Below are 24217 nucleotides of genomic sequence, written 5' to 3' on the forward strand. Positions count from 1 at the left end.
ATACCATGCACCCACTAATGGTCAAAAGGTTGTGGGTGCCCCAAAAATACGGTATTATGTGGGGTGGGATTACAGTAGTATTCAAAATACAGCCATTATTTCCTGAACACAACATTTCCCCACAATGCACCATCATTTACAGTTTGCAGCAGTACAACATATTTTACTGTTCATAATTTAAAACAAATAGCATGTAAGCATGTTGAGTTTTCCGTTGCAGTGTACATGAGGGATTGCTCGGTGTTGTGTAGCGGACAGACAGGAGAAACAGTCATCTAGCCCATGCACGCTCAGCCATTTAGTCATTCAGTCAACAAGTTCTTACAGCCAAGAAGAGGAACGATTGTGAGCCATCTTGTTTATTCATTTTTTTATGTCAAAAAACAATGGCGGGGACACACAATTCCGTCGTTCACATGGGAAACACCAGAAAACGAGCCTATTAACATCAAGAATATAACAAGACGTACATAAAGATTATATTCAGTGCAAAAAAACTACTCTATTATCACCAGCACATTAAAAGAACACGCCTTACTTCTTAAAACCCTTGCAATTGTAGCAGGTATTATTATCACACACAGTCATGTGCGTTTTCTATAGGCAGTTTTAGTTGTTGGGGAAAATATAGATTTTCATCTAAACATAGCAGTGCCATTATTATTGAATACAAAATGAAGTAAAAGGCAAAGCTCTGTTTTAGTAGGTAGTGCCGTGGTACAATCTGAACGACAAATCGTTGACTTGGCTTTGAGCTAACTGTGTCTTCCTAAGACTCACAAATTGTCTTAAACAAGCATAGGTATATATTGGGCAAATGAAATATAATTTAATCATATAACGTTGATATAACACTATAAAAACAATATCATTTGAAATCTCTATTTAGAAATCTCTATTGCAATTTTCCCTGTTTTAGGTAGCGTCTTAAGGATTTTAAACGATTGCATGTCCCTGGTAATTCTAACAAAACTATATATGAAGTAAGAACCACATATTCTTGTCTTGGCCATTCACCACAAATGACAATGAAGTATAATAAAAACAATTAAAACATGTGTTTTACATATGAGCCTGCTGCTAATCAATGTTATATCCCTCAGAAGTCACACTGCTGTCATGACATTGAACATTGTTTTTAGTTACGTTTTGCTTACGATTTTAAATCACATATTCGCAAAGATGTCTATTGTGAATGTGTTGTGTATTTACAAGATTAGATTGGCATTGGCCAAGGTTTGTTGGACCTTGCGTTGTCTTCCTATATGCATTTGTTTGGTTATGCTTTTAACAGATAAACCAAACAAAACATATTCTAAAAGTAGCCTAGCCTACTCTGTTAATTAAACATGCGTTTAAAGTTAACCCATACAAATATCACCTATGTGCTACCATTACCTTTCCCAGATGTAATATTGGCAAATGTATATTGTAAGGAAACGTCCAAAACGACAAAATAACTCATTTGTATCCCTAAAGCATCGTGATGAGGGAGAAATAGATAAATGATTATGCCAGCAATATCTGTAAGATCTTTTTTCCCTTTCCCTTGTTGACTAATAAAACCGTGTCCATAAAGTTGACGCTCTCTGCCTTCTTCTCTCCTCTCCCCGTCTACTATATGGGACCTCTTTTTCCTCTTTTTCTGCCATTAAACCATAAATGACCATAAAATCACTCCTTGGGATCAACTTTCTTTTTCTCTTCCACTTCTTTCTCTTCCCCCTCTTCCCCGTCACCGTCCTCGTTGACCTCCTCCTCGGGCTCGGCATCGGCATCCGCCTCTCCTCTCTGTCCCGGAAACTTGTCTTTGTTGTTTTCTTTTTTCCACTTCATTCGTCGATTTTGAAACCATATCTTGACCTGCCTCTCTGTGAGACTCAGGGCATGGGACACCTCGATCCGCCGCTTGCGTGTAAGATAAGGGTTGAAGAGAAACTCCTTCTCCAGCTCCAGAGTTTGGTAGCGACTGTAGGTTTGTCTTCCATTTCGCCTCCCTGGTGCTTAAATTAAATAGTAAATAAGGTTAGTAAATAAGAATGAATTTGATGGCGGCATTAACATTTCAGGGTGAAAGAAAAAACAACTCTCAATTAAATACTGTAGAGGCCCATAGTGCGATTACTTAAATAAATGCGATCATCTTCGTGCATAAGATAAAAGGACATACAATAATAGCTATGATGGTTTGTATTTGGAGTCGGTTTAGCCATTGAAATGTGCATGAGCTAGAAAGTACAACCTAACATTTACTTTTTCAATTATGTAACAGGTAACTGTGTACGCAGGCACACACACACACACACACTCACGCACACACAACACACACAAAACATCACACACCTCACACACACAATGGATACAAGTTCTTCTGCAGATTGTGGAGGAAAGTATATTTAGGCCTAAAAAACATCTGTCTAGTATCACATTAAAAACTAAACGATCTAAACGATCTAGTCCACAAGGTTTCATTCTAACTATTTAACATCCACTAGCCTATTAGCTTGGTTTAGGGTAAGGAAATGTGAACGGGATGAACGTAGAATAGTCATGTTAGAAGCATTACAAAGTACCTCATATTTGTTTTAAAAGTAATTTATTGTTACTGTAATAATTTGGTCATATTGGTCAAAACATTTTTAGGGCATTCTGGTTAGTAGGTTTCTATTAGATTTAGGATGCACTTAGTTGTACTTCTGGTACTTTAAATAACCCTTGTTTTAACTGGATTCCTGTTGGTTTTTTTTGTCATTTCACATTTTCTCAAGCAAAACACAATCTTTATCACCAAAACCGTCGTCAAGTTAGCCAGCATTGGTTGTTAATTATTTGGGAATTATTACATGAGAACCTGGTTCGTTTGTAAGAAGGTCATATGTTTATGTTATACTTTACATAATACAGTGCTAATGTTGTGTATACTTGCGAGAGCTATAGATAGGCTCTAATCCACTAACTTTGGGTGAAATCTATATTTGTTGCACAAAAATGTAACAAATAAATAGATACAGCCTCCATTGCTTATTACATATTTTGATTTTACGCACGTAGGTTATACACACACACACACACACACACACACACACACACACACACACACACACACACACACACACACACACACACACACACACACACATTTATAGCTATATAAAAAAAAGTACACAAAATAATTCTAACCGTGGGGTCTCATCCAAGGAAACATAAGAGTGGGAGACGAGTTCTGATTTAAATGGCCTTGTCCTTCTCCGGGGTTAGAGCCGTTAGACGATTTACAGTCTGGGTATTGCGCGAGGCTTGGCTCTTGCTGGGTACCATAAAGCGGTTGTCTCGGAAGAGCTTCATATCCATAAAATTTCGTTGCGTCTCCATGGCAAGCCAGTGCGCAGGGGTTCTGTTGGTATGCAGGGTTGGAGATCCCCGTGGTCCCATGGTGGAAAAAATCCTGGACATGATGGGACGGCTGTTGAAAGCCCGATGCAGCTGCCCCGGGTCCGTAGACCAGCGTGTGGCTACGGGCAACGCTTTGTGGGAACCTGCAGTCGTAGTAAGTTGGCTCCAGTGATTCACAGCCTTTGTATTTGGAGAAAAGAGGGTTAACAAAATATGAGCTCATTGTTTAGTTTGCATTAAACCACAGACGAGGTTTCTTCGTTGTATAATATCCCCTTTTGGATTGTGGCAGCCTTTTGTTTAGGTTCCCAGTCGCACACAGCGCAGGCTGACAAACCGGAACTAGATGGAGAAACGCTGCCCCCTTAGACAGTCTCAGGCAGCTCTCTTGCGCTCCAACACTCTTCTCTTCGAGTCTCTCTCACTATCTCCAGTATCTTCTATTTTTCAGCCTCAAATCCGGCTCATGGTGTGTGCTTTGGATGCATTGAGGTTTAAGCTGGCTTGCTCCGCGGACAGAGTCACGAGCGTTTCTTTCTTTTTTTGTTGCTTCCCACCCAACCACCCCCACCACAATTTCCCCTCCCAACACCAATCACCCCCCCCCCCCCTTAATTTTTCTACAAGCTGTCAGCGGGTACGCTACATACCCCTTAAGAGGCAACATGCGCTAACCATTCTATTAGATAGAGGAGTCCAAATTGATGCATAAGATGTGAAAATTATCAAATAAAAATATCGTTGTGGTCATATTACTCTTACACGGTGCTTACATGATACATAGAAGTACACACGTATAGTCTAACGAATAGAATAAGAAGGCTTTGTTCATAAAGTCCTCATGTGTACCCTAATGTTTTACAGTTTCTGAGCCATTCCTTATATCAACAAAGGTTTAAATTGGATGCTGTTAGCCTAGACTACCATAAATACTTAGCTTGCACAACAGCACTGCTTGCGGGCCCGCTGTACTGCCTGCTATTATGACAGTGAAACTAAACATAGAGTCCTATATAACTTTAAAAACGAGTAGACCAGGCTTAGCATATACAACATGCGTAAGTTTACTGATAATGGCTGCATTACTGACTTAACCCTTGTTGTTCAACATTAACCCATGCTAACCCGTGTTCATACTTGAGATATATATAGGTCTACGCGATTTCCCATGTCTCTCGCGCACTTAAACTACAGAAGGCGGTAAAACACCGTAACGCTCAAATATAAACACGACCTGTTGTGAATACCCGACTCACTGTACTGGCCCTGTTAAACCTATGAGTAGATGTAGTAAATATGCCGCTTGCATTAGATGTCTCGTTATTTCTGCGTACATATTGCTGGTACAATATTTATTTCAGTTGTGTCTAGTGTAGTTGCAGCAAAGTCTCTCCCTGAATGTGCTCATGTGGGCTTTGTGGTGTTACTGACGATTTTTACACATGATCGTAAAATAGGAAAGGCACAGAGAAAATTTATAGACTTGTCGTACAGTCTATAAATATGCTGATTGCTGGTCTTTGTTGCAATTTACCGTCGTGGAAATTTGAGCTGCTGTTATAGACATATTTCAACAACAAAAACACAGAGAATAACTATAAAAACCTCACTATACTAGGCTACTATTATAATACTGCTTCTGATGTAGGCCTATAATTGCTAATAATAACATTATTATTACAATAATTATTCTTCTAGTATTATAATATTATTATTAGGATCTAGTATTAATGTTAAAATTTGTATTAGGGTAATTGATTATTGAAGCCTTTCGTGTTATTTGTCAATACATTGAAATAAATACTTTCTTTTTTTGTTCATTTTACTTGTTTGGAGATGTTTTCTTCTTTAAAGTGGTTTGATATGGAAATGTGTCATATTCTATTAAGTATATATATGGTGACTATTACACGTTTATGGTGCACGGTCCACGCCTCTCCACAGGAAAACTAGGCCACACCACTGGCGTAAAAGAAGAGACAAAGAAGTGATTTAAATTGCGCTTAACTTGAAAAGTGTGATGTTTTCAAATGTTAGTCCAAATGTTAATTGAGCATCAATGTTGGTGCACATATACAGAATCAACCTAATCGATTTGCTAGCAGTTGTTAACAGTTTACAATCATGAATAATGAATCCATAACATGTATACAAAACAGCTTTAGTGTGTTAACAAATACTAGGCTAATGTTCTACTAATGTAAAGGTCATAAAATGTGGAAATGGGACATTTAGGTAAAGGAATGTACAAATGCAAAATAGACCTATCCTAGAAATAGCCTACAATTATTAGGCTATACACACAACACAAGCGCATGAAAGGTTCAACGGGCATAATCTATGTCTCCTGTACCCAGTCCTACAAGTGAGACAGTCAATTATATCACAACATTTTTTCTTAAAAATGTGATGAACGACCAAAGCAGCATTTCTTTCATCAGTAGACCTACAGTCATACATACGCCTAGCCTTCTCCCTGTTTTTGCACCACGCAAATCCACAGCACGGAGGCACTAGCGGTACAGGCCCAAAGAGTCGGTCAACAGCGCCATCTAGTGTTAAGGTCGATCACCAACATTCAACATGGTTTTATCAAACCCACATATATTACACGAGGGGAAAAATGCAGTAGACGGCATGACAAATGTGTTGAATATGTATTTCACTATATTAGTAGGCTTCAAATCAACTATATTAGTAGGCTTCCTACGTTTAGCGTCTGCTTTTATTTCAGTAGACTCAGGATATTTGTTTCTTTTCATGATACTGTCCTATGGGTTGTCTGCTAACCACTATAATAGATACATGTACATTGTCCAATGCGAATATGCTGCTTTTGACGTTGGTTTCTTCTTGCGGTCAGATAGCCTATGTCTACTCTGACCTGCTCAGAGAGGGAGCTGCCCTTAGAGTTTGGCAAATGTAGCCTAGTATTTAGAGCATTGGGCCAGTAACTAAAAGGTTGCTGGATCGAATTTCCAAGCTGACAAGGTAAAAAACTGTCTTTCTGCTCCTGAACAAGGCAGTAAACCCACTGTTCCCCAATAGGCCGTCATTGTAAATAATAATTTGTTCTTAACTGGCTTGCCTGGTTAAATAAAACATTTGTTTTAAAGGCAGCGGCATGTTTGCGGTGGGCCCAACAGACAAACTAGCTGCAGCAAGCCCCCTTTGAACGAGCCCAACATCACCCACCGTCCCACCATTAAAACCATAAAGTAATTTAGCCCAGACGTCTAGCCAGTTAGTCGGGTTTGCTTTGTTCGTCTGCATTTGAGACAAGCAACTGAGTTCTAGCAGAGCTGTAAACGCAGCATTTTTGTCCTGTGCGGAAATGCACTGGATTGGGCTTTGAAATTACAGCATCCTGTCCGTATTGTTCGACACCACAAAAAGGCAATTTAGGCCAAGACCCAGTAAACAAATGCCAGACATGGGAATTTATTTTCACGTTAGAACATTTTCATTTCGTTACCTTTCAAATAGGTCCAATGTCTCTAAATGTGTTTCTAACTGTAATTTAGTTGAGGTAAAAATATTTATTTTTCAAATAAGCAAGTTGACTGAAAGAAAGTTTAGGTTATAGCTTTAATCCAGGATTCCAGTCGAACGATTCTTACAGGCACTAAACTCTTCCCTTAGCTTTACACACACGTAACGCTATAGGGCCTTATTCAATTTAGAAAATGTGCCAAATTGTTAAAGGTTAAAAATATAATAGTATCTTAACCAGCAGCTGTTAGTATTCCTGCTTTGAAAAAGTATTTCAAATGACACAGATATGATAGGTCTGTGATGACACACAGGTTTATTTGTCAAATTTGCATATGAAGTTGACAACCACATTTCGGTTGTTTGTCTGCCATTTTTATCACGAAATAAATGTATATATTTTTTCCAAGTTATGAGTACTGACGGTATCTAATTTGTTCTATAAAACATTTGACTACTAAATGTTGATTTATATGTTTTGGATGTTTACAATTAGACCTAAATGTGGTTTAAATGTGGCCTGTGCATACCTAGTGGACTTGTAAACATATATTAATGCATTCAAATATTATTTGTGTCACAACACCATATAAAAGGAGTACACAAATGTTTCGTTAAATCATATTTAGTTACATCATTGTGGTGTTGGCCTACTCGAAATAATCACCCATTTACGGGCGCGCGTGGTAGCCCTAAGAGTCTGCCTAGCCTGGAAATGCTAACAGAAGATTAGGAAACGTTTCATCTGCTTCCAATATTCCACTTGCGGGGAAATTGGGCTATTTAAGGTATTAGAGCTGTTTCTCTCCAGGTTAACAGCAATCTGGTGTGTGTGCATTTGTGTTGACATCATTAATATACTGGCTTGGTCTATTTGAAGCGCCTCAAATGTGTGCTCTACGTCGCAATATTTTGTTTTACATTGGTTTGCACGGGTAGTAAGATTCTATGCATATCTACGTCTGTTTTGTTAAGAGATTGCTTGAAAATACAGAAAACACAAGAGCCTCATGATCATTTTTATATTTGAGTAGGTCTATATCTACACTTTCTATAATGAATGGCACGTGTTGTCTATACAATCAAAATTATACGAAACGCACAAATAAGTACACCGAACGGATACGTTACCACATATACACAAGACCGACATACATTTGTTAAGAGGGCAGATGTTCTCTTTCTGTACAAAATATGCCACAACACCTGCATAACATTCACAAGAAACAAACATGTAAGGAATATTCGCACGGACGTCATAAATTATGGAGGGTAGAAATTAAAATAATTCCAGTGTTCCATTCCTTATACTTTGGGACAGTTATACATTTGTTCAAAATATGTTTAATGTTTAAAATGTTCCTTATGTAAATAAACATAGAGGCCTACAGGTATCTTCACAAGTGCAAATGTTTTCTTTCCTTAAAGGCTATTTTAAACCTGAACAAGGAAAGGTGCATGTGGAGAAACAACAAATATTTAGCATCAAACATGGAAGGTGGGGTTAATAAAAAAACAAAAACAACATCCAACACAAAATCCAACATTAAGAAGGGGGCGTCATGTATTTTGGTTTATCTTTGTTGTTATCCATGGCAATAGTGGTTATTTTACTGTGTCTGGATTCTTGTTTTTGTTCTTTGTCGTTGTTGTAACCATTCCTTTATTATTGTTCTTTGTTGCGGTCGGTTTTTTCTTTGTTCATTTTCTTCATCTTCATGCGCCGGTTCTGGAACCAGATTTTGACCTGCCTCTCCGTGAGGTTGAGGACTCTTGCCACCTCGTATCGACGGTCTCTGGTTAGGTACATATTGAACAAAAACTCCTTTTCAAGTTCGAGAGTCTGGTATTTTGAATAAGGGCACCGCTTCTTCCTTGTTGAACGCGCGTGAATCCAGTTTGCAACTGGGTTATCTGAAAATCAACACATAAAAACAGATAACACATTATCAGTCAGCAATAATATCAAAGTTGAAGCTATGACGCATGATAAGGCCTTGTACTTTTGGGTCTCCAAAAGCTATGCTAGATCTCAGAGGCAGTGGTGGTCCCTCAAATGTATTAGTAAATATAATGCTGTGGGAAACAAACGTCAAATGTATATTTTAACGTTAGAACATTTAGTGTTGCTCTTCCAGCTTTTCCTTTTCTTGGACTTCTGAGAAATGCCGTCGTAAAATACTCAATGCCTATTCGCTTTATAGGCCCATAAAAACGGCCTGTATTTCAAGCCTTACATCCAGTGAAAGTCCCTCGAATATGTTGCAAACATTCCTCAACTGTTGGAGTTATATCGACATTTGGTTTGGAATGGAAAAAGATTATGTAGGATGACAACAGACAACATACACTTACGCTACACCGCGTGTTCATGTGTTGCCATGCTACTGTAGTTCCTTATCAGGGTTTCTCTTTGGTGTTTTTCTAGGGAGGATCCAGTTTTACTGGATATACTTGACATAGCAACATAATATCTCTTTAAAATATAATTGTAGTTTATTTACTAGTAGACTATGGGGGATATAGTGGCATGGTCTACTAGCATCGTAAACCATAGTGGCATGTTGTATACATGGTTTATAATGATTATTAATATTGACAGTCCCAATTCTCGGGCAAAAAGTATTTGGCATCTAATACAGATTTGCTGAGATGCGGCCATGTTGCAGAGTCCCTCAAATTTACAACGTCCATAGGTTTTTCGAGTAGTCCCCTATTTTATAACCCGCTCGTCGTTTTATAGCCCAATCCAAATAGCGTTTGTCTCTTTACAGTCCCTCAAGGTAGCCCCCCTAGCCGAGTAGATTCAGTCGAGGAAAGAAAGGGGGATGAAATTGTGGCAGAGAGACGCTATGATCTAGCTCTAAACCAAATTAAATGAACACAGACAGAATCTCTTCCAAACTACTCACATTCCCGGTTTTGAACAAGGGGCTCGAACTTACTCGGGTCTAATTCTGGCTTCTCGTCTTTATGCTTCCCGAAAGCCAAAGGCTCGGTCTCAGGAGAATGGATGTTTGGATGGGTCTTTTCTCGGATGTCAGCGGTGGTGCAATATATATAATCCGTGTAGGTGCGTCCGTTGGAGGCGAGGCAGTCACTGGCTCGATGCTCCTGGAAGGCGTCGGGCTTCAGCCCATAGTGTCTGGCGTTGGCAGGGTAGCCTGGAAAGGACATTGCCCCCGAGATCGGCTCCAGCCATGACCGCACATACCTTGAGTCCGTTCCTAGATGAGGTTGATGGCTGTATGGATGGTAGACCACTGAGGACTGGGAGTGAACAGGGGTCCAGGATGTAGAGAAAACTGATGGTTTAGAGGCAAAGCTGCAGGAGGGATAGTCACCACACTCCGATACGAGGGACGTCGGACGAGGGCCGGTAGGGTGCGAACCAGAACCCGAGAATCGAGCCGCAATAACATCCTCGCTTTCGTGGTTTATCAAGGAATCTACATAATAATTACTTAAGGGAACCGTGGCCGACATGTCGATGCTGCCCCTCTATTTTACATGCATCCGATTATTTTTTGGAGCGTATGTGTACTTTTTTATCTACCCATAGAACAATCAAGGCAGGTAATTATTTCTCAAAGCTTCCCCGGCTGCTATTGGCTGCCGAAGCAACACGTGATTATATTTACCCCCCAAAAAATTGCACTGTGGATCAATGCGCGAGTTATCCTGGCATAGCATTGGACTAGACATGGATTATAAAATCATATTCAGATGTTTTTTCCCTGGATGCATAAGAGGTAAATTCAACAGTATTATGTTCTGACGTTGATCAAATAGCATCAAAAATGAGTAGAATATGTGAAACTAGTCGTCAAACAGGCTGGGGTTGGCTAGGTATGAAATCGCAGGCACTATTTGCTGATGTAATCAATCTCTGTCTAATGTCTCCGTAGTCCAGTTTTATGCGCGAATAGACTTAGTTCAGTAGTAAAATGGATCATTAAACTCACTCTCTAACACATTAGGCTTTGAATTATTCTGCGTTTTTCATTGTATGACCGTATTTATCTTTTCATTTGGAGAAAATATAGTTTACTTGATTTTATTTTATGAAGAGCATAGATAATATTGTACATTCTATCCTACTACCATTGCAAAAAAAATGTATATACAAGAGAAAAGTTTGCACAGACAACAAAGAAGCAGAATTGTGATTACCCCCCCCCCCCCCCCCAAATGATGTTTGGATAGATAGAGGAAAGAGTTACTACTACGATGCTTGAAACTTGGCCAACTACAGCGGCTATATTCGACAAGTGGCAGTGCATGTTTTTATGTCCTTCAATAAATGTTTACGAGGACCATTTGATTGTTCATAAACGTGTCGTTAATAAAACTACAGTCGAGTTCCTAGCTTAACATAAAACCAACACTGGAACAGTGAGGACAGACAGCAACGACAGGGACTAAGGGATTTTTGTGCTGCAATGGAGATGAGATATTGGTTCAAGGAATAATCAGGCTAGAGATGTAGGCTTGCAACAAGAGGAATACATTTTCTTGTTTTGTGAGACTAATATGGCATACACTGATCTATGATCCGAGAATAAGCCTTTGTGTTGTCATATATGCCTAGAGAAGAAGTCTACGAATACTCTAATAGCGCAGATAAACATATTAATCAAATCAAAGTTTATTTGTCCAGTAATTTTTTTAGCAGGTGCAGCGAAATGCTTATGTTTCTCCAACAGTGCAGTAATACTTACCAAAACAGAATGTGCATTTGTGTATTCCGAATGTGCATTTGTGTATTTCGAATGTGCATTTGTGTATTCCGAATGTGCATTTTCTCATCTCAGCCATGTATAGGCATATCTAAAAAATAAAATGCAAAATCACATTTTATTTGTCACATGCTTCGTAAACAACAGGTGTAGACTAACAGTGAAATACTTACTTAATTTTTCCAACCACGCAAAATTAAAGATAACGATACAAAAAAAGCTTGATTCAGATTAACTGCGATAACGACGACGGACTTGACTCTAAGGGATAGTGGGTACATAGTGATACATGTTGCAATTCGTTGTATGCATGCTATGGTAAGACACATACTTTAATAATCCAAATATTCCATTTGAGCTTTTGCAGTCTAAACGAATAACAGACAATAATGCACAATGTTGCCTCCAAAATGACAAACTAGATATAGCCTATTATCTCAAATGTAACTTTTGAATAGTAGATTTTTATTATATTCGTCAAGGGGACTATAACGATGGCCCCTTCGACTGTATCTTATTTTTTTATTTGACAACTGCTAGTGTGAAGTCATTGCGTTGGTGACCTCCAAGATCAAGGGAGGTCATTCGTTTTTGCTTTAAACTGAATAAATGTATGCAAACTTACATCTCAAAATGTGATTATTTAATTATCTCACTAACTACTCCATCATTTGAACTTCCTGTAATGAAAACATGTATATGCTGTACAGCATCCTTAGATTTTGAAGTGTATTTCTCTTTCATGGCTCTTTGGTTCAGCTTCAAGCATGAAATATGAACACCTAATAATTATGTAACCTGTGCAGGTGTTTGTGTAGTACAGCATGGTCTTACGGTATTATGGATGGTGGTGAAGAAGGCGACTTGCAAAGTTAGGCAATGTAATTTTTAGGTTGTGTTATAACTTGTGTTTTAAATATTGTGACGATTAATCCGTATATTCTTATCAATACGATGCGACTAAATATCAAGACAGGCAAATAGAAAGTATTTTGCTCAAATTAAAAAGCATAAACCTTGAGCTCACTAACGTTGAGTATTTTCTCATACACAGTTAACATTCAGGCTCAATGAGTGCACAAGCCTATTTTAACCCTAGGGGTTACCCATGATATCAACACCATGAAATCCTAAATATAGCGTATCTATTATAGCCAAGGTAATCTTTCATTAACAAAAGTCTAAAATACATCTATCTGTCATACTGTATTTCAAACCAATGCGTAATGGACGCTCTATAATTTTCCGCATTCACAATAATATCTACATTTATATGTGGTTAGGATCAGATCAGTTAAATTACAGCTGGTCGGCATTTTGCAACACGTTTTGACTAAACAGATCTTCCTCATACAGCCTTGGAAAAGGGTAGGCTATTGTTTAGTGATTTAATTTATCATTTTATTAGTATAAATTACATTCATTTATTTAAACGGATACTTCGGGATTTTGGCAATGAGGCCCTTTATATACTTCCCCAGGGTCAGATGAACTCGTGATTACCACTTCCATGTCTGTGTGTCCAGTATGAAGGAAGTTTAAGAGGTAGTTTCACAATCCAATGCTAACTAGCGTTAGCGCAATGACTGGAAGTCTATGGGTATCTGCTAGCATGCTGGTAGATACCCATAGAGCCAGCAGACTATCTGCACGTATATCTAAGACACAGAGCAGTTTGAGTCTTGTTCAGTATTGTTAGCCACATATGAAATTAATCTACCAATATTAATCGTGGAATTGCCTATTGAATGGAACATTCACAGGACAAATTATATCAGGAGACAAATACTAATTTGAGCATGGTTATTCCCTTATTTTTGTCATTACTTTGCTTTCTTGTTATTTATGTTTGAATGTATTTATTGTCCTAATGATTATTGATAATAAAATAAAATATCCAATGTATGTATCTTGGTTTTCATAATATTTTGTGGATACTAGGCTTATTTCCTTTTCTGTTATTGACCATACTTTGAATTCTCTGATAACTTCAGGCTATTAGCCTATTGGCGTGTTGCCTGTGTCGTGACAGCTATTGTTATGATGCTATATGTAGGCCTACTGATAGAATAAACTACGCATAATGCAACCCCTGATTGGAAAGCCTAGTATAGAATTACTGTAGAATCACTTCAAGTACATTTCATAATATGATACGCTAGAGCAATCCATATGCTGTGCGACCCAAATGCGCTCTTTCGCACATCACCATGATCCTTTTTATTTATCGTTTGTTCTGGTTAAATCAAAAGAGCCTAACTAAATTGCCAAATATGTTGTATTTTCTCCATAGCCTACTTTATCATCCCTAACAATGTTATTCTATCAAATTCCACTAATGTTGTACATGTATCTTGGACATTCAATATTAGGAAATGCTTTGAAATAATGTATTTACACTGACTGTCAACTTGTGGTTTGACATTTGTTTAGAGCAATGGCATTGGTATTCATTGTCCAAATATGGTGAATTAGTTAGGGCGAGGGCTGCAGGAGATGAAAAGGTGCCGACTGTCACCGTAGACAACAGTAGTGTCCAAAGGTGCTGTCGTCTCAGTGCAGGGGTCAGACTGCAATATAATTTTAGCAGTCGGATTCCCAACTCTTCATTCAGAAATGCTACAAGAGACGCTTATTAGAAATCCATATTTTTTTTCGCATGCATGTTTCAGTCAATCAATAACCAAAACATAAGGCTACTGTTTACGATACATAGGCCTACTAGCTAGCCTACATAATAACGACCTTAAGTTGGTGATGTAATTTCCAATAAATACGAAGGGAAACAGTAAAAAAAAGTCCCTTTCCGCTTTGTTAGTAGGCCTACTTTGCGCACTAATATGTTTAAATAAAAAATCATCAGAATCCATAGAACCATTTTTAATTTGAAATGTGATTAGATATAGACCTACTCCTAAATAATTTGGGAATTTTTAAACGTCTATGATGGCAAATGTGTGGAGCTAAAATAATATTCAAATCAGGAGGATAGTATACTGGCTAACTAGAATTTGAATCCACATTTTTCCATTAGTAAATTCTAGGTTTGATCTGAACCCTGCATCCATGTCGCATAACCAATTAAGATTTTTCTGAATTAATTGTGAAAATATCGTATTACAGTCATCAGTTTATTCACGTGCATTACTACGTGAAGGAACCTCAAGTAAATACTTGTTTTCATAGCCTATATGATACATATATTTAGCCTATATGATACATATATTTAGCCTATATGATACATATATTTAGCCTATATGATACATATATTTAGCCTATATGATACATATATTTAGCCTATATGATACATATATTTAGCCTATATGATACATATATTTGAACAAGGGACATGTTGTTGTATTGTCAAAGCTAATTTGAATTGACAAATGAATAGGCCTTTACAGTTCAGAATTGGCATGTTGAACTCGTACCCTCAAACATGTATGTTGAATCACCAAGGTGTCTATTTGGAAACTATTCAGGGAACATATTGTTATTCTGATAAATAACAGAACCGTAATACCGTCCAAAAACATTCACATACAGTAAGTATATGGTTAAGGCCACTTGGAAAACAAGTGTTATAATTCATACTTTTAAGTGCTATCCTCTGGGTCCACATTGTACATTCTGTTGTATATGTTTTTTTACCCAAATAAATTACATTCAAGGCAACAGCTAATTTAGGGAAATTACGGATGAGGTAGGTCTATGAGTTACCCCAAATACTTCAAATAGCACAATAATCTTTAGATGTTACAAAATCTGCCATAAGATTTTCCTTTTCATGACGCCCTTCATGACTAAATGGTTATAAAGCGTTATAACACGTCACTTAATTTAATTGGTTAATTCATAATAAACCCAGACCACTAGTAGAACAGCCAAGTGCTTCTTCCCGTGTCAGATCACAAAAGATAGGCAGAATGAAAGTTTAAAGGCCCAGTGCACTCAAAAACGTGATTTCCATGTATTTTACATATATTTCCACACTATGAGGTTGGAATAATACTGTGAAATTTAGAAAATTATGCCCATGGCCTTTTAGTGTAAGAGCTGTTTGAAAAGATCATCTGGAATTTCAGTATTTTTTTGATGGGATGGAGTTTTGGCCTTCTATGGTGACATCACCATGCATAAATGAGTTAATAGACCAATAAGAAAGATAGTTCCCGAACCTCTCTGCCAATAAGAGGACATTTTAAGAGTTCCTCTCCCCACTAAAGACCACTCCTAGACAGTCCTAGCAAATTGCTTGCTTGAGAAATTGCCCTTTGTTAAGAAGCTATTTTTGTTTATTTTTGACCATTTTAATTGAAAACAATCACACTAAGGAACTAAATTGCTACCCAGAAATAATTGTATAATGAGCTAAAAACGGCTGCATTTGAACTTTAAGGGTCTTTACTCCATACCCGAATGACATTGCTCATCCTAATATTTATATATTTCTTAATGCCATTATTTTACTTTTAGATCTGTGTGTATTGTTGTGAATTGTTAGATATTACTGCACTGTTGGAGCTAGAAACACAAGCATATCCCTACACCTGCAACAACATCTGCTAAATATGTGTATGGACCAATAAAATGTGATTTGATAAGAAACTAGCACATTCTGAAGAGATATATAGCTGGTTACTGAGGTGTAGATAGCTTATTTTTACTGCCCAAAGTTATGCAGGTGGGGCGGCAGGTAGCCTAGTGGTTAGAGCGTTGGGCCCGAAAGGTAGCTGGATCGAATCCCTGAGCTGACAAGGTAAACATCTGTCATTCTGCCCCTGGACAAGGCAAACCCTCTGTTCCTCATTGTAAATAAGAATTTGTAATTAATTAAATAAATGGTTGAATGCAATCATCGTTGTAATGGTCATTAATTATATATTTTACAAACTGCTAAACAGTATTAACAATATTTAAACCAATTCTGATGTAATCAATGTGCTTGCACTGCGTGCCTGCTTGTAGTTTAAGGAAGGGGGTTTTGAATGATCCATGTTGCATTTGAACATTTTACACAGTATAGGCATAGGCCTAATTGAACGTTTTACTGCAGTGGGCTATATCAGGGTCACAGAGTGTTTCTTGGCAGTCTTCAACAAATCTACTTTGAAACAAGTATACACCTCACACACATGGTTATGGGCTTTAAAAAAGAAGACACCTGTACCATGTCAGATATAGTATTCCATTTTTAGTTTGCATTCCAACATTACACTTTAAATACATCACAGAAGACTGAAAGATAACACAAACGTATGACATAGAAAGAACGGATTTTCGGTGGCTTTAAAAAACATTATGGCTCCTTTTTTAAATTATGTTTATTAATTATGAAATTATGAAAATTATTGTCTATAGTGTCTGTATAGTGTATTATCTCCTCATAACACTGATAATATTCGACAATTCATAAAATTCATAAAATGAACAACGCATGGACACACACACACACACACACACACACACACACACACACACACACACACACACACACACACACACACACACACACACACACACACTAAGGTTACACTAGGCTACTTGCCACTGTGATGCACCATTTCGTTTCAGAATATAGGCCCACCGCAAATGCTTGAATCCGGTACGAGATACCTCTGGTTATGCCTATTCAGATAGCAGTAATCATGCACACATTTTGTTTTGCCATCACACAACAATCAGTGCTAGCCGCTCTCACACGATCCAGCCTTACATCAGCCAGCATTAGGCCTACACATACCCAGACACACGGATGGTTGTGACAATGAGTTAGCCTTTATTAATAGTTAACAACTAGTACTTCCCTAGCCGCTCACAGACAGAGATACAGGCCTAGTGGACTGTAAAGACATGTAACAAATACCTCCATTAGCCTAGCTATTCCCTTATTTTCTTCTTCCGTGCTCCACCTGTTTTAGAATTTAAAATGGGTTAATCAAATGCCACTGCGCAGTTGCTGACAGCATGCTATTTTCTATTGAAATTGCTATTAATTTGATAAATAATAACTTGTGGACAAAAGAGGCAAAAGTATTATCCATGTAACGAGAACCTTTATTTAAAAAAGTTGCTACATACGTGCGTAATGGCTGTGCGTAATTGTGCGTTAGTGCGTAATTGTACACTAGCGCGAATTACGCACGTCTCAGTGTGTAAGCAATGTGTGTTTCCTGTGGGTGCTATTTGGAGTGGTGTAAACTCTTTGTCGGTGATGCATTCCAGGGGGAGACGCCTATTCACTAAACTGAATGAAAATGACTTTGGATTCCAGACGGTCTCTGCGAGTTGCACTTACTGCTGTGATGATGGGGGGTTGAGAAAACAACAAGACAAAATCGCGAAAGAAAATATAAACACATGCTCTCCCCGAGAGGGGACGTTGACTGTGCCATGTAAAAAGTTATTGGTTAAACATGAATTAATTTCAACATTAAATCATTTTGTTGTGTATTATTAATACAACACACAGATGATATTCCAAATAAAATGGATAACACATGTTTCTCGGCCACGTCTTGTCATTTGGGTCATGTGAATGAAATCAGTTAGATTATTACCACAAACATTTCAAATTAAATTAAATTAAATTAAATCAACCTATATGGCCCAACATTCCAATGCTGATAACTTGACATAACCTAGTTAACTACATGAATGATTCATAAAGAATAATAACATAACAATTGCGAAATAAAATTTGCCCAAAAATGCAATAGGAACAGGACATAATACATAAATATATATAATGTAATATAATGTAATATTATGTAATATAATGTAATATACCCAGCGTATTTCATCTATAGGCTAATCTACCCAGTTCATTTCCATTGAATGAACATTTTGTAAATGATTAGATTTTTTTTTATTCACGACTTCTTCCTCTGGACGCATTATAGTCTAAATCCAGTCTATGACCAAGTTTCTTGAATCAGAACACGTTTTGTCTTTTGAGAAAGTTGAGGAAACGGAAAAAAACAAAGGAACTGTGGCGGCAGGTAACCTAGTGGTTAGAGCGTTGTACTAGTAACCGAAAGGTTGCTAGATCGAATCCCCGAGCTGACAAGGTAAAAATCAGTCCTTCTGCCCCTGAACAAAGCAGTTAACCCACCGTTCCTAGGACATCATTGAAAGAGAATTTGTTCATAACTGAGTTGCCTAGTTAAATACGATAAAAATGTAATGGTAAATATATTATGACGATGGAGTCATTTCCCCTTGATTTAAACAGGTGGCAAATGCGTTACAGGTCAGAAAAACCAAAGGTCCATTCTGTTAACCCAAATACACACACAGTGCCACAATCAGAAAAATACTGGACTATGTGTACCAACGAAAACTTATATTCAGAAGAAGATTAAAGAGCCCACATGAATACAACATACATTGTTTCCAGCTTTAAGATCAATAACATTTGACACATTTTAGAAAAAATAAAATTATGTCAACATTTGGCTGGCTGGCCTGATAGCCATGCGATCTTTAGATGGTGGCCGACCAAGCTAAGCCTGTAAAGGACATTCCCATCATTTCATGGTCTAGAAACAAAAACCCAACCTAAACCAAAATCAGGGGAAACCTAACCAAAAACCAGGAACATAATGATAAGGCAACAATAGCGGTCTAACGTCTACCCCATGTCGTTTACAACTCATTCTCCATCTGAGAAGCTAGAGTACGATTTACAGCCCGCCACAAACATGAGAGCCGGGGAGAAAAAGTGTCCGTCCCGGCTATTAAAGCTCCAGTTCATTTACAATGCCATTTGTGATGATTTCAGTCAGAGCCTAGGGTGTAATTTAAAGGAAAGTATCGCCCTTGATGAAGACGAACTGACGTAATCAAGGCAGTTTCTTGTTGCGGAGCCAGGAAGCGAATCCCAACAACATGAAACTACCTAAACCACGCTTCAGCTGCGCGAGACGTGGTGTTCCAACCGGAAGGGAAACGAAATAAACAGCAAAAATATTCAAAGCCAAGTAAGGATTTTATTGTATGTCTACAATAACATAGCTATTACCCGAATGATATTCTTGCCTCTCTCATGCTATCCTAAATAGGCTTATCGTGTAAACTATTAATATAAGAATAATACACGGTGTCTAAAAAGGCCGAAACAATAAATGGGAAAGCTCGTTAGACAAAATGCTGAAGAACATCAGAATATGTCATAAACTGTTCTAACGTCTCCAGAAATGGCAATCATGTAGACATAAAAGACAAGACCAGTAGCAGCAATAACAAGAGCTGTCAACCAAGCGCCTTTGGCTGAGCAACCGGCGGACATAGGCTACTCATCTCAAAATAACAGCAGAATAAATATCTATTTGTGTCCTACCTTGCATTTCCTCACACACACTCTGTCGTCGTGGTCCTCATTTATCCATGCTGTCCTTGTTGTCGTTGTAATTGTTGTTGATAATCATCCATCTGTTTCCTTTCTTGCTGAGATGCAGTATCCACAATAGAAGGCTGCAGCCTGCCTCCATAGCAGAGGGAACCCCCCGAGCGCATTCGTTCTATCCAGTAGGCATAGCAGACCCTCTCCTATGTGTAGAGTAGCCTGTCCCTCCTCTCCTCCACACACCTTTAAACGATGCATCTTAACTGCAGCAGCCAGCTAGCACATTATATTTGCAGATCATAAAATCCACCCCTAGCTGGGCGCTTCTACCACGAGACGATTCTGACGTTAGAATTTTATGACCTTGACTTACAGTGCTCACCTGGATAATAATTAAATCAACGTAATGGTCTCTCTCTTCTATTAAAACGGCCATGATCTTCCCAATTTCTCTTATCCGCAGCCTCTCTCTCATTCCCTCTCTTTCTCTCTCTCTTAACATAGTGCCAAATGGATAATAAGGGGAAGGACAAACTATATTTTCTATAGGAATAATCAACGGGACAAATATGACGCGAGCAACAATGTGGATGCAAAAAGTCCAGTGCAAGAATAGCCTATGACACATAGCAGCAGAAAACTAAAGGCAACACGATGAAGCTAGGGAGTGAGAGGACATTGCTCGAGAACAAACAAAACGAAGTATTTTTTCCATTCCAGCAGTTCTAAGCTGCTTGAGTGTTGGTGTTCATTACAGGCCTTCACTTATATATTTGCTTTATATAACAATGGAAACGGCACCGCTATTTAATGTTCATGTGTTGAAAGGCAAACTCAAGTGCTGAAGTCCTTCCTTCATTAAGTCGTGTACTCTTGGGTATCGTTGAAATATTGTCATTGTATGACGAAATACTGTGTGTGTGTGTGTGTGTGTGTGTGTGTGTGTGTGTGTGTGTGTGTGTGTGTGTGTGTGTGTGTGTGTGTGTGTGTGTGTGTGTGTGTGTGTGTGTGTGTGTGTGTGTGTGTGTGTGTGTGTGAATGGAAGGGTTTTATAGATAATATAATTTCAGGTGAAGTTGTAGGCCGCCATAAGATGATCCCGACCCCGACTTTCACTATTGAGTTTCTTGAGCTTCATCCTTCGGTTCTGGAACCAGATCTTTACCTGTCTATCGGTCAGATCGATACTCTTACTGATCTCCAGACGGCGCTCGCGAGACAGATACATGTTAAACAAGAACTCCTTTTCCAGCTCGAGCGTCTGATGCTTCGTGTACGGGCATCTCTTCTTCCGTCCAGTTTTGGCTTTTAACCAGTTTCCTGGAGCATTTTCCAATGTAAAATCATCTGTAGACATAAAAACATGGAAAAGGTGAGCATAGGCCTACTGAAGCTCTACTTCCATGTTCAAGACAGACTATATCAGAAATACTGCATTCCAATTGGTCTGCGTCAGGTCTGCACTGCCGCACCGCAATGTCTGGACTGTCTCTATCTATCTCAGTCTTTATCTCAAATGCACATTCAAGTTCTTGAGCTTGAATCAAATGTCCACGCTCTTTAAATACACGGGTTTAATAAGTACCTATTTTTTTACTTTCTTGGAACGCTTGGAACGAAAATACAAATAGTTTAAATTGAAACATAATTTAGGCTTATTTATTTTGACGGGATTCTACAGTGTCTGTCCCTGTGCTATAGGCCTACAGACAATATACAAGCCCAGACACCATGTAGCCTTTATGTGGTTTGAGGCTATAGGGGAACTATACAAGCCCAGCCACCATGTAGCCTTTATGTGGTTTGAGGCTATAGAGGAACTATACAAGCCCAGCCACCATGTAGCCTTTATGTGGTTTGAGGCTATAGGGGAACTATACAAGCCCAGCCACCATGTAGCCTTTATGTGGTTTGAGGCTATAGGGGAACTATACAAGCCCAGCCACCATGTAGCCTTTATGTGGTTTGAGGCTATAGGGGAACTATACAAGCCCAGCCACCATGTAGCCTTTATGTGGTTTGAGGCTATAGGGGAACTATACAAGCCCAGCCACCATGTAGCCTTTATGTGGTTTGAGGCTATAGGGGAACTATACAAGCCCAGACACCATGTAGCCTTTATGTGGTTTGAGGCTATAGGGGAACTATACAAGCCCAGCCACCATGTAGCCTTTATGTGGTTTGAGGCTATAGGGGAACTATACAAGCCCAGCCACCATGTAGCCTTTATGTGGTTTGAGGCTATAGGGGAACTATACAAGCCCAGCCACCATGTAGCCTTTATGTGGTTTGAGGCTATAGGGGAACTATACAAGCCCAGCCACCATGTAGCCTTTATGTGGTTTGAAGCTATACGGACACGCAAATTAGATTGGAAATAGTTTAATATTTATTGCGCATATTCCATATTTCAGGGTACATGGATAACATGTTTGTTAGTCCAACTCTTCGATTGCCTATTTAATGCCCAACCTTTTTAAACGATTGATGAAATTAATTCAAACAAAAGAGGAGAATATAAGAAGGGCATCTCTGGATCATCAACGGTCTTATTTCGCCCCTAAAAGACGACGCAAAGGGAATAATATAGGGTTAATGAATAGTCCATAATACCAAAAGGAAGGCTACATTGTAGCGGTTAAAATAACCCGATGTGTGGCGCATTTAGCCTGCAAATAGCGGTACCGGAAAATATGTAGTCGACACTGTTGAGAAAACAAACAATGGATATTTTTTTAAGGAGTATAGCAGCATAAATTAGTCAAATTTCAACTGGAAAGTTATGGGGACTATAATGATGGTTGCATTTTAATGGTTGTTTTGTTGAATCTTAGTTGTATAATCATAATAACTATAATAATAATACATTGAACATTCGTTAACAATATATATATATATATATATATATTCACCATTTGTGTTTCCTTGTATACGCTATCTATCCACCATAATAATTAAAATGCCGTTTAAGCTTTTTCTCAATCAAAGATCTCATGTAAGGAAAGTAGTATTACCTCTCCATCTTTATGAATGTTATTTCAGTCTAAAAAGTCAATCGCAGGCCTACACTGTTTTACCAAAAACAGTAATTATGGAAATTGAGGCGTGTGTGTGTTTGTCTGGTCTATCTGTTTTACGGTGCACGCGCGTTATGAGTGTGTGATCTTGTTAATTTCAATGATAACTGCCCAACTCACCTTCGCACATTAAATAGAAAGGTGATAAGTGCCGTCGCCACAGTAACCCCTGCTAGGCCAGACCGTGAAATGCCTGTTCAGAATGTCTCCGATATATACATAGCGTAGATATACAGTAGCAAACCAACAATATAAAAACCAAAACACTGAATGACATGCATGCAGAGGATATTTTAGTATACTCTCTAGCAGAGGCTTTATTGTAGGATTGTAAGTACATTGCACTGTGTGTGTGTGTGTGCGTGTGTGCGCGCGCGCGCGTGCGTGTGCGTGAGAGAGAGAAGGAGAGAGAGAGAGAGTGGGGGGTGGGAGCTTTCTGGATTACCTTTCAATTCGTCAGAGTTATCAGAACAACTGTCAGTCTTTGCACTCTCTTCTTTCTTGCGCTTTCGCTGTTCTTCCTCTTCGATGCCTGTTTCCTCGCTAACTTTCTCCTGCGTAGATTTGTTAACCGTTGATTCTCTTGGGGATTCAACAGATGTCGTCACCGGTGCCAAAGACGCAAAGCCTGTCCCGAACTGCTCCTCTCGCTGTTCCCTGCTCTCTCCTGGGTATACCCGTCTTACTCCTCCATAACATTCGGACACCTCCGAGACAGCGGTTTGGTCCGTCTGGCTGCTGCTATTGTTCCCAATCTGAATGTAAGTAGCCGACTCTGTATTGTCCGTATTAGCCCTGCTGCTACTGTCACCCTGATACAGACAACAGAACGCCTCCTTTTTTACGTTGTCGATTGGAAACGAACACGGTTGTAAACTGGACTGGGCAACAGGTTGCTCGTCACTGTTAGTTTGGGATGACAGGTAAAGCGCATCTTGGTAGGAGCCGAGAGGGTGGCTACTCGGAGGAACCTCGTCTTTTTTGGGAAGGGGCGATCCAAATACTCCAAAATGTCTCATCATTGAGCATCCATACTCAGATGCAGCCGAGTGGATGTACATTCCTGGGTTGCTGCTGGAGAAGCCCTCGCCTCTATAGGAAGAAGATGATCCTCCCATCAAAGAATCCATCAGGAAATGACCGGCAGCAATGTTATCCTGGCATGACAT

General features: G+C 38.8%; 3 protein-coding genes across 3 annotated transcripts; all 3 read right to left on the reverse strand.

The window, feature by feature from the left end:
• Window positions 1-343: 343 nt before the first annotated feature.
• LOC139416800 (homeobox protein Hox-C8a-like) lies at window positions 344-3737 on the reverse strand. Its single transcript, XM_071165876.1, has 2 exons — window positions 3181-3737; window positions 344-2003 (listed from the first exon to the last, which is right to left on the reverse strand). The coding sequence occupies exons 1-2, from the start codon at window positions 3614-3616 to the stop codon at window positions 1675-1677; spliced, it is 765 nt and encodes a 254-aa protein (XP_071021977.1). The 5' UTR covers window positions 3617-3737; the 3' UTR covers window positions 344-1674.
• Window positions 3738-6818: 3081 nt separating this feature from the next.
• On the reverse strand, window positions 6819-10495 carry LOC139416797 (homeobox protein Hox-C9-like). Its single transcript, XM_071165873.1, has 2 exons — window positions 9831-10495; window positions 6819-8799 (listed from the first exon to the last, which is right to left on the reverse strand). Exons 1-2 carry the CDS (start codon window positions 10369-10371, stop codon window positions 8552-8554), a joined length of 789 nt encoding a protein of 262 aa, XP_071021974.1. The 5' UTR covers window positions 10372-10495; the 3' UTR covers window positions 6819-8551.
• Window positions 10496-21037: 10542 nt separating this feature from the next.
• On the reverse strand, window positions 21038-24217 carry LOC139416789 (homeobox protein Hox-C10a-like). The gene is made up of 2 exons (XM_071165857.1): window positions 23521-24217; window positions 21038-21318 (listed from the first exon to the last, which is right to left on the reverse strand). Exons 1-2 carry the CDS (start codon window positions 24215-24217, stop codon window positions 21038-21040), a joined length of 978 nt encoding a protein of 325 aa, XP_071021958.1.

Source organism: Oncorhynchus clarkii, chromosome 9 (assembly GCF_045791955.1).
Source record: "Oncorhynchus clarkii lewisi isolate Uvic-CL-2024 chromosome 9, UVic_Ocla_1.0, whole genome shotgun sequence".
NCBI classification, from domain to species: Eukaryota; Metazoa; Chordata; class Actinopteri; order Salmoniformes; family Salmonidae; genus Oncorhynchus; species Oncorhynchus clarkii.

Excerpts from the sequence above, each read along its gene's own strand:
- LOC139416800 (XM_071165876.1), bottom strand. The coding sequence starts at position 3,616 with ATGAGCTCATATTTTGTTAACCCTCTTTTCTCCAAATACAAAGGCTGT. Across the intron at positions 2,004-3,180 it reads TCCTTGGATGAGACCCCACG|CACCAGGGAGGCGAAATGGA; the intron begins GTTAGAATTATT and ends ATTTAATTTAAG.
- LOC139416797 (XM_071165873.1), bottom strand. The coding sequence starts at position 10,371 with ATGTCGGCCACGGTTCCCTTAAGTAATTATTATGTAGATTCCTTGATA. Across the intron at positions 8,800-9,830 it reads GAAGCCAGAATTAGACCCGA|ATAACCCAGTTGCAAACTGG; the intron begins GTAAGTTCGAGC and ends GTTGATTTTCAG.
- LOC139416789 (XM_071165857.1), bottom strand. The coding sequence starts at position 24,217 with ATGTCATGCCAGGATAACATTGCTGCCGGTCATTTCCTGATGGATTCT. Across the intron at positions 21,319-23,520 it reads GAGTGCAAAGACTGACAGTT|ATGATTTTACATTGGAAAAT; the intron begins GTTCTGATAACT and ends TTATGTCTACAG.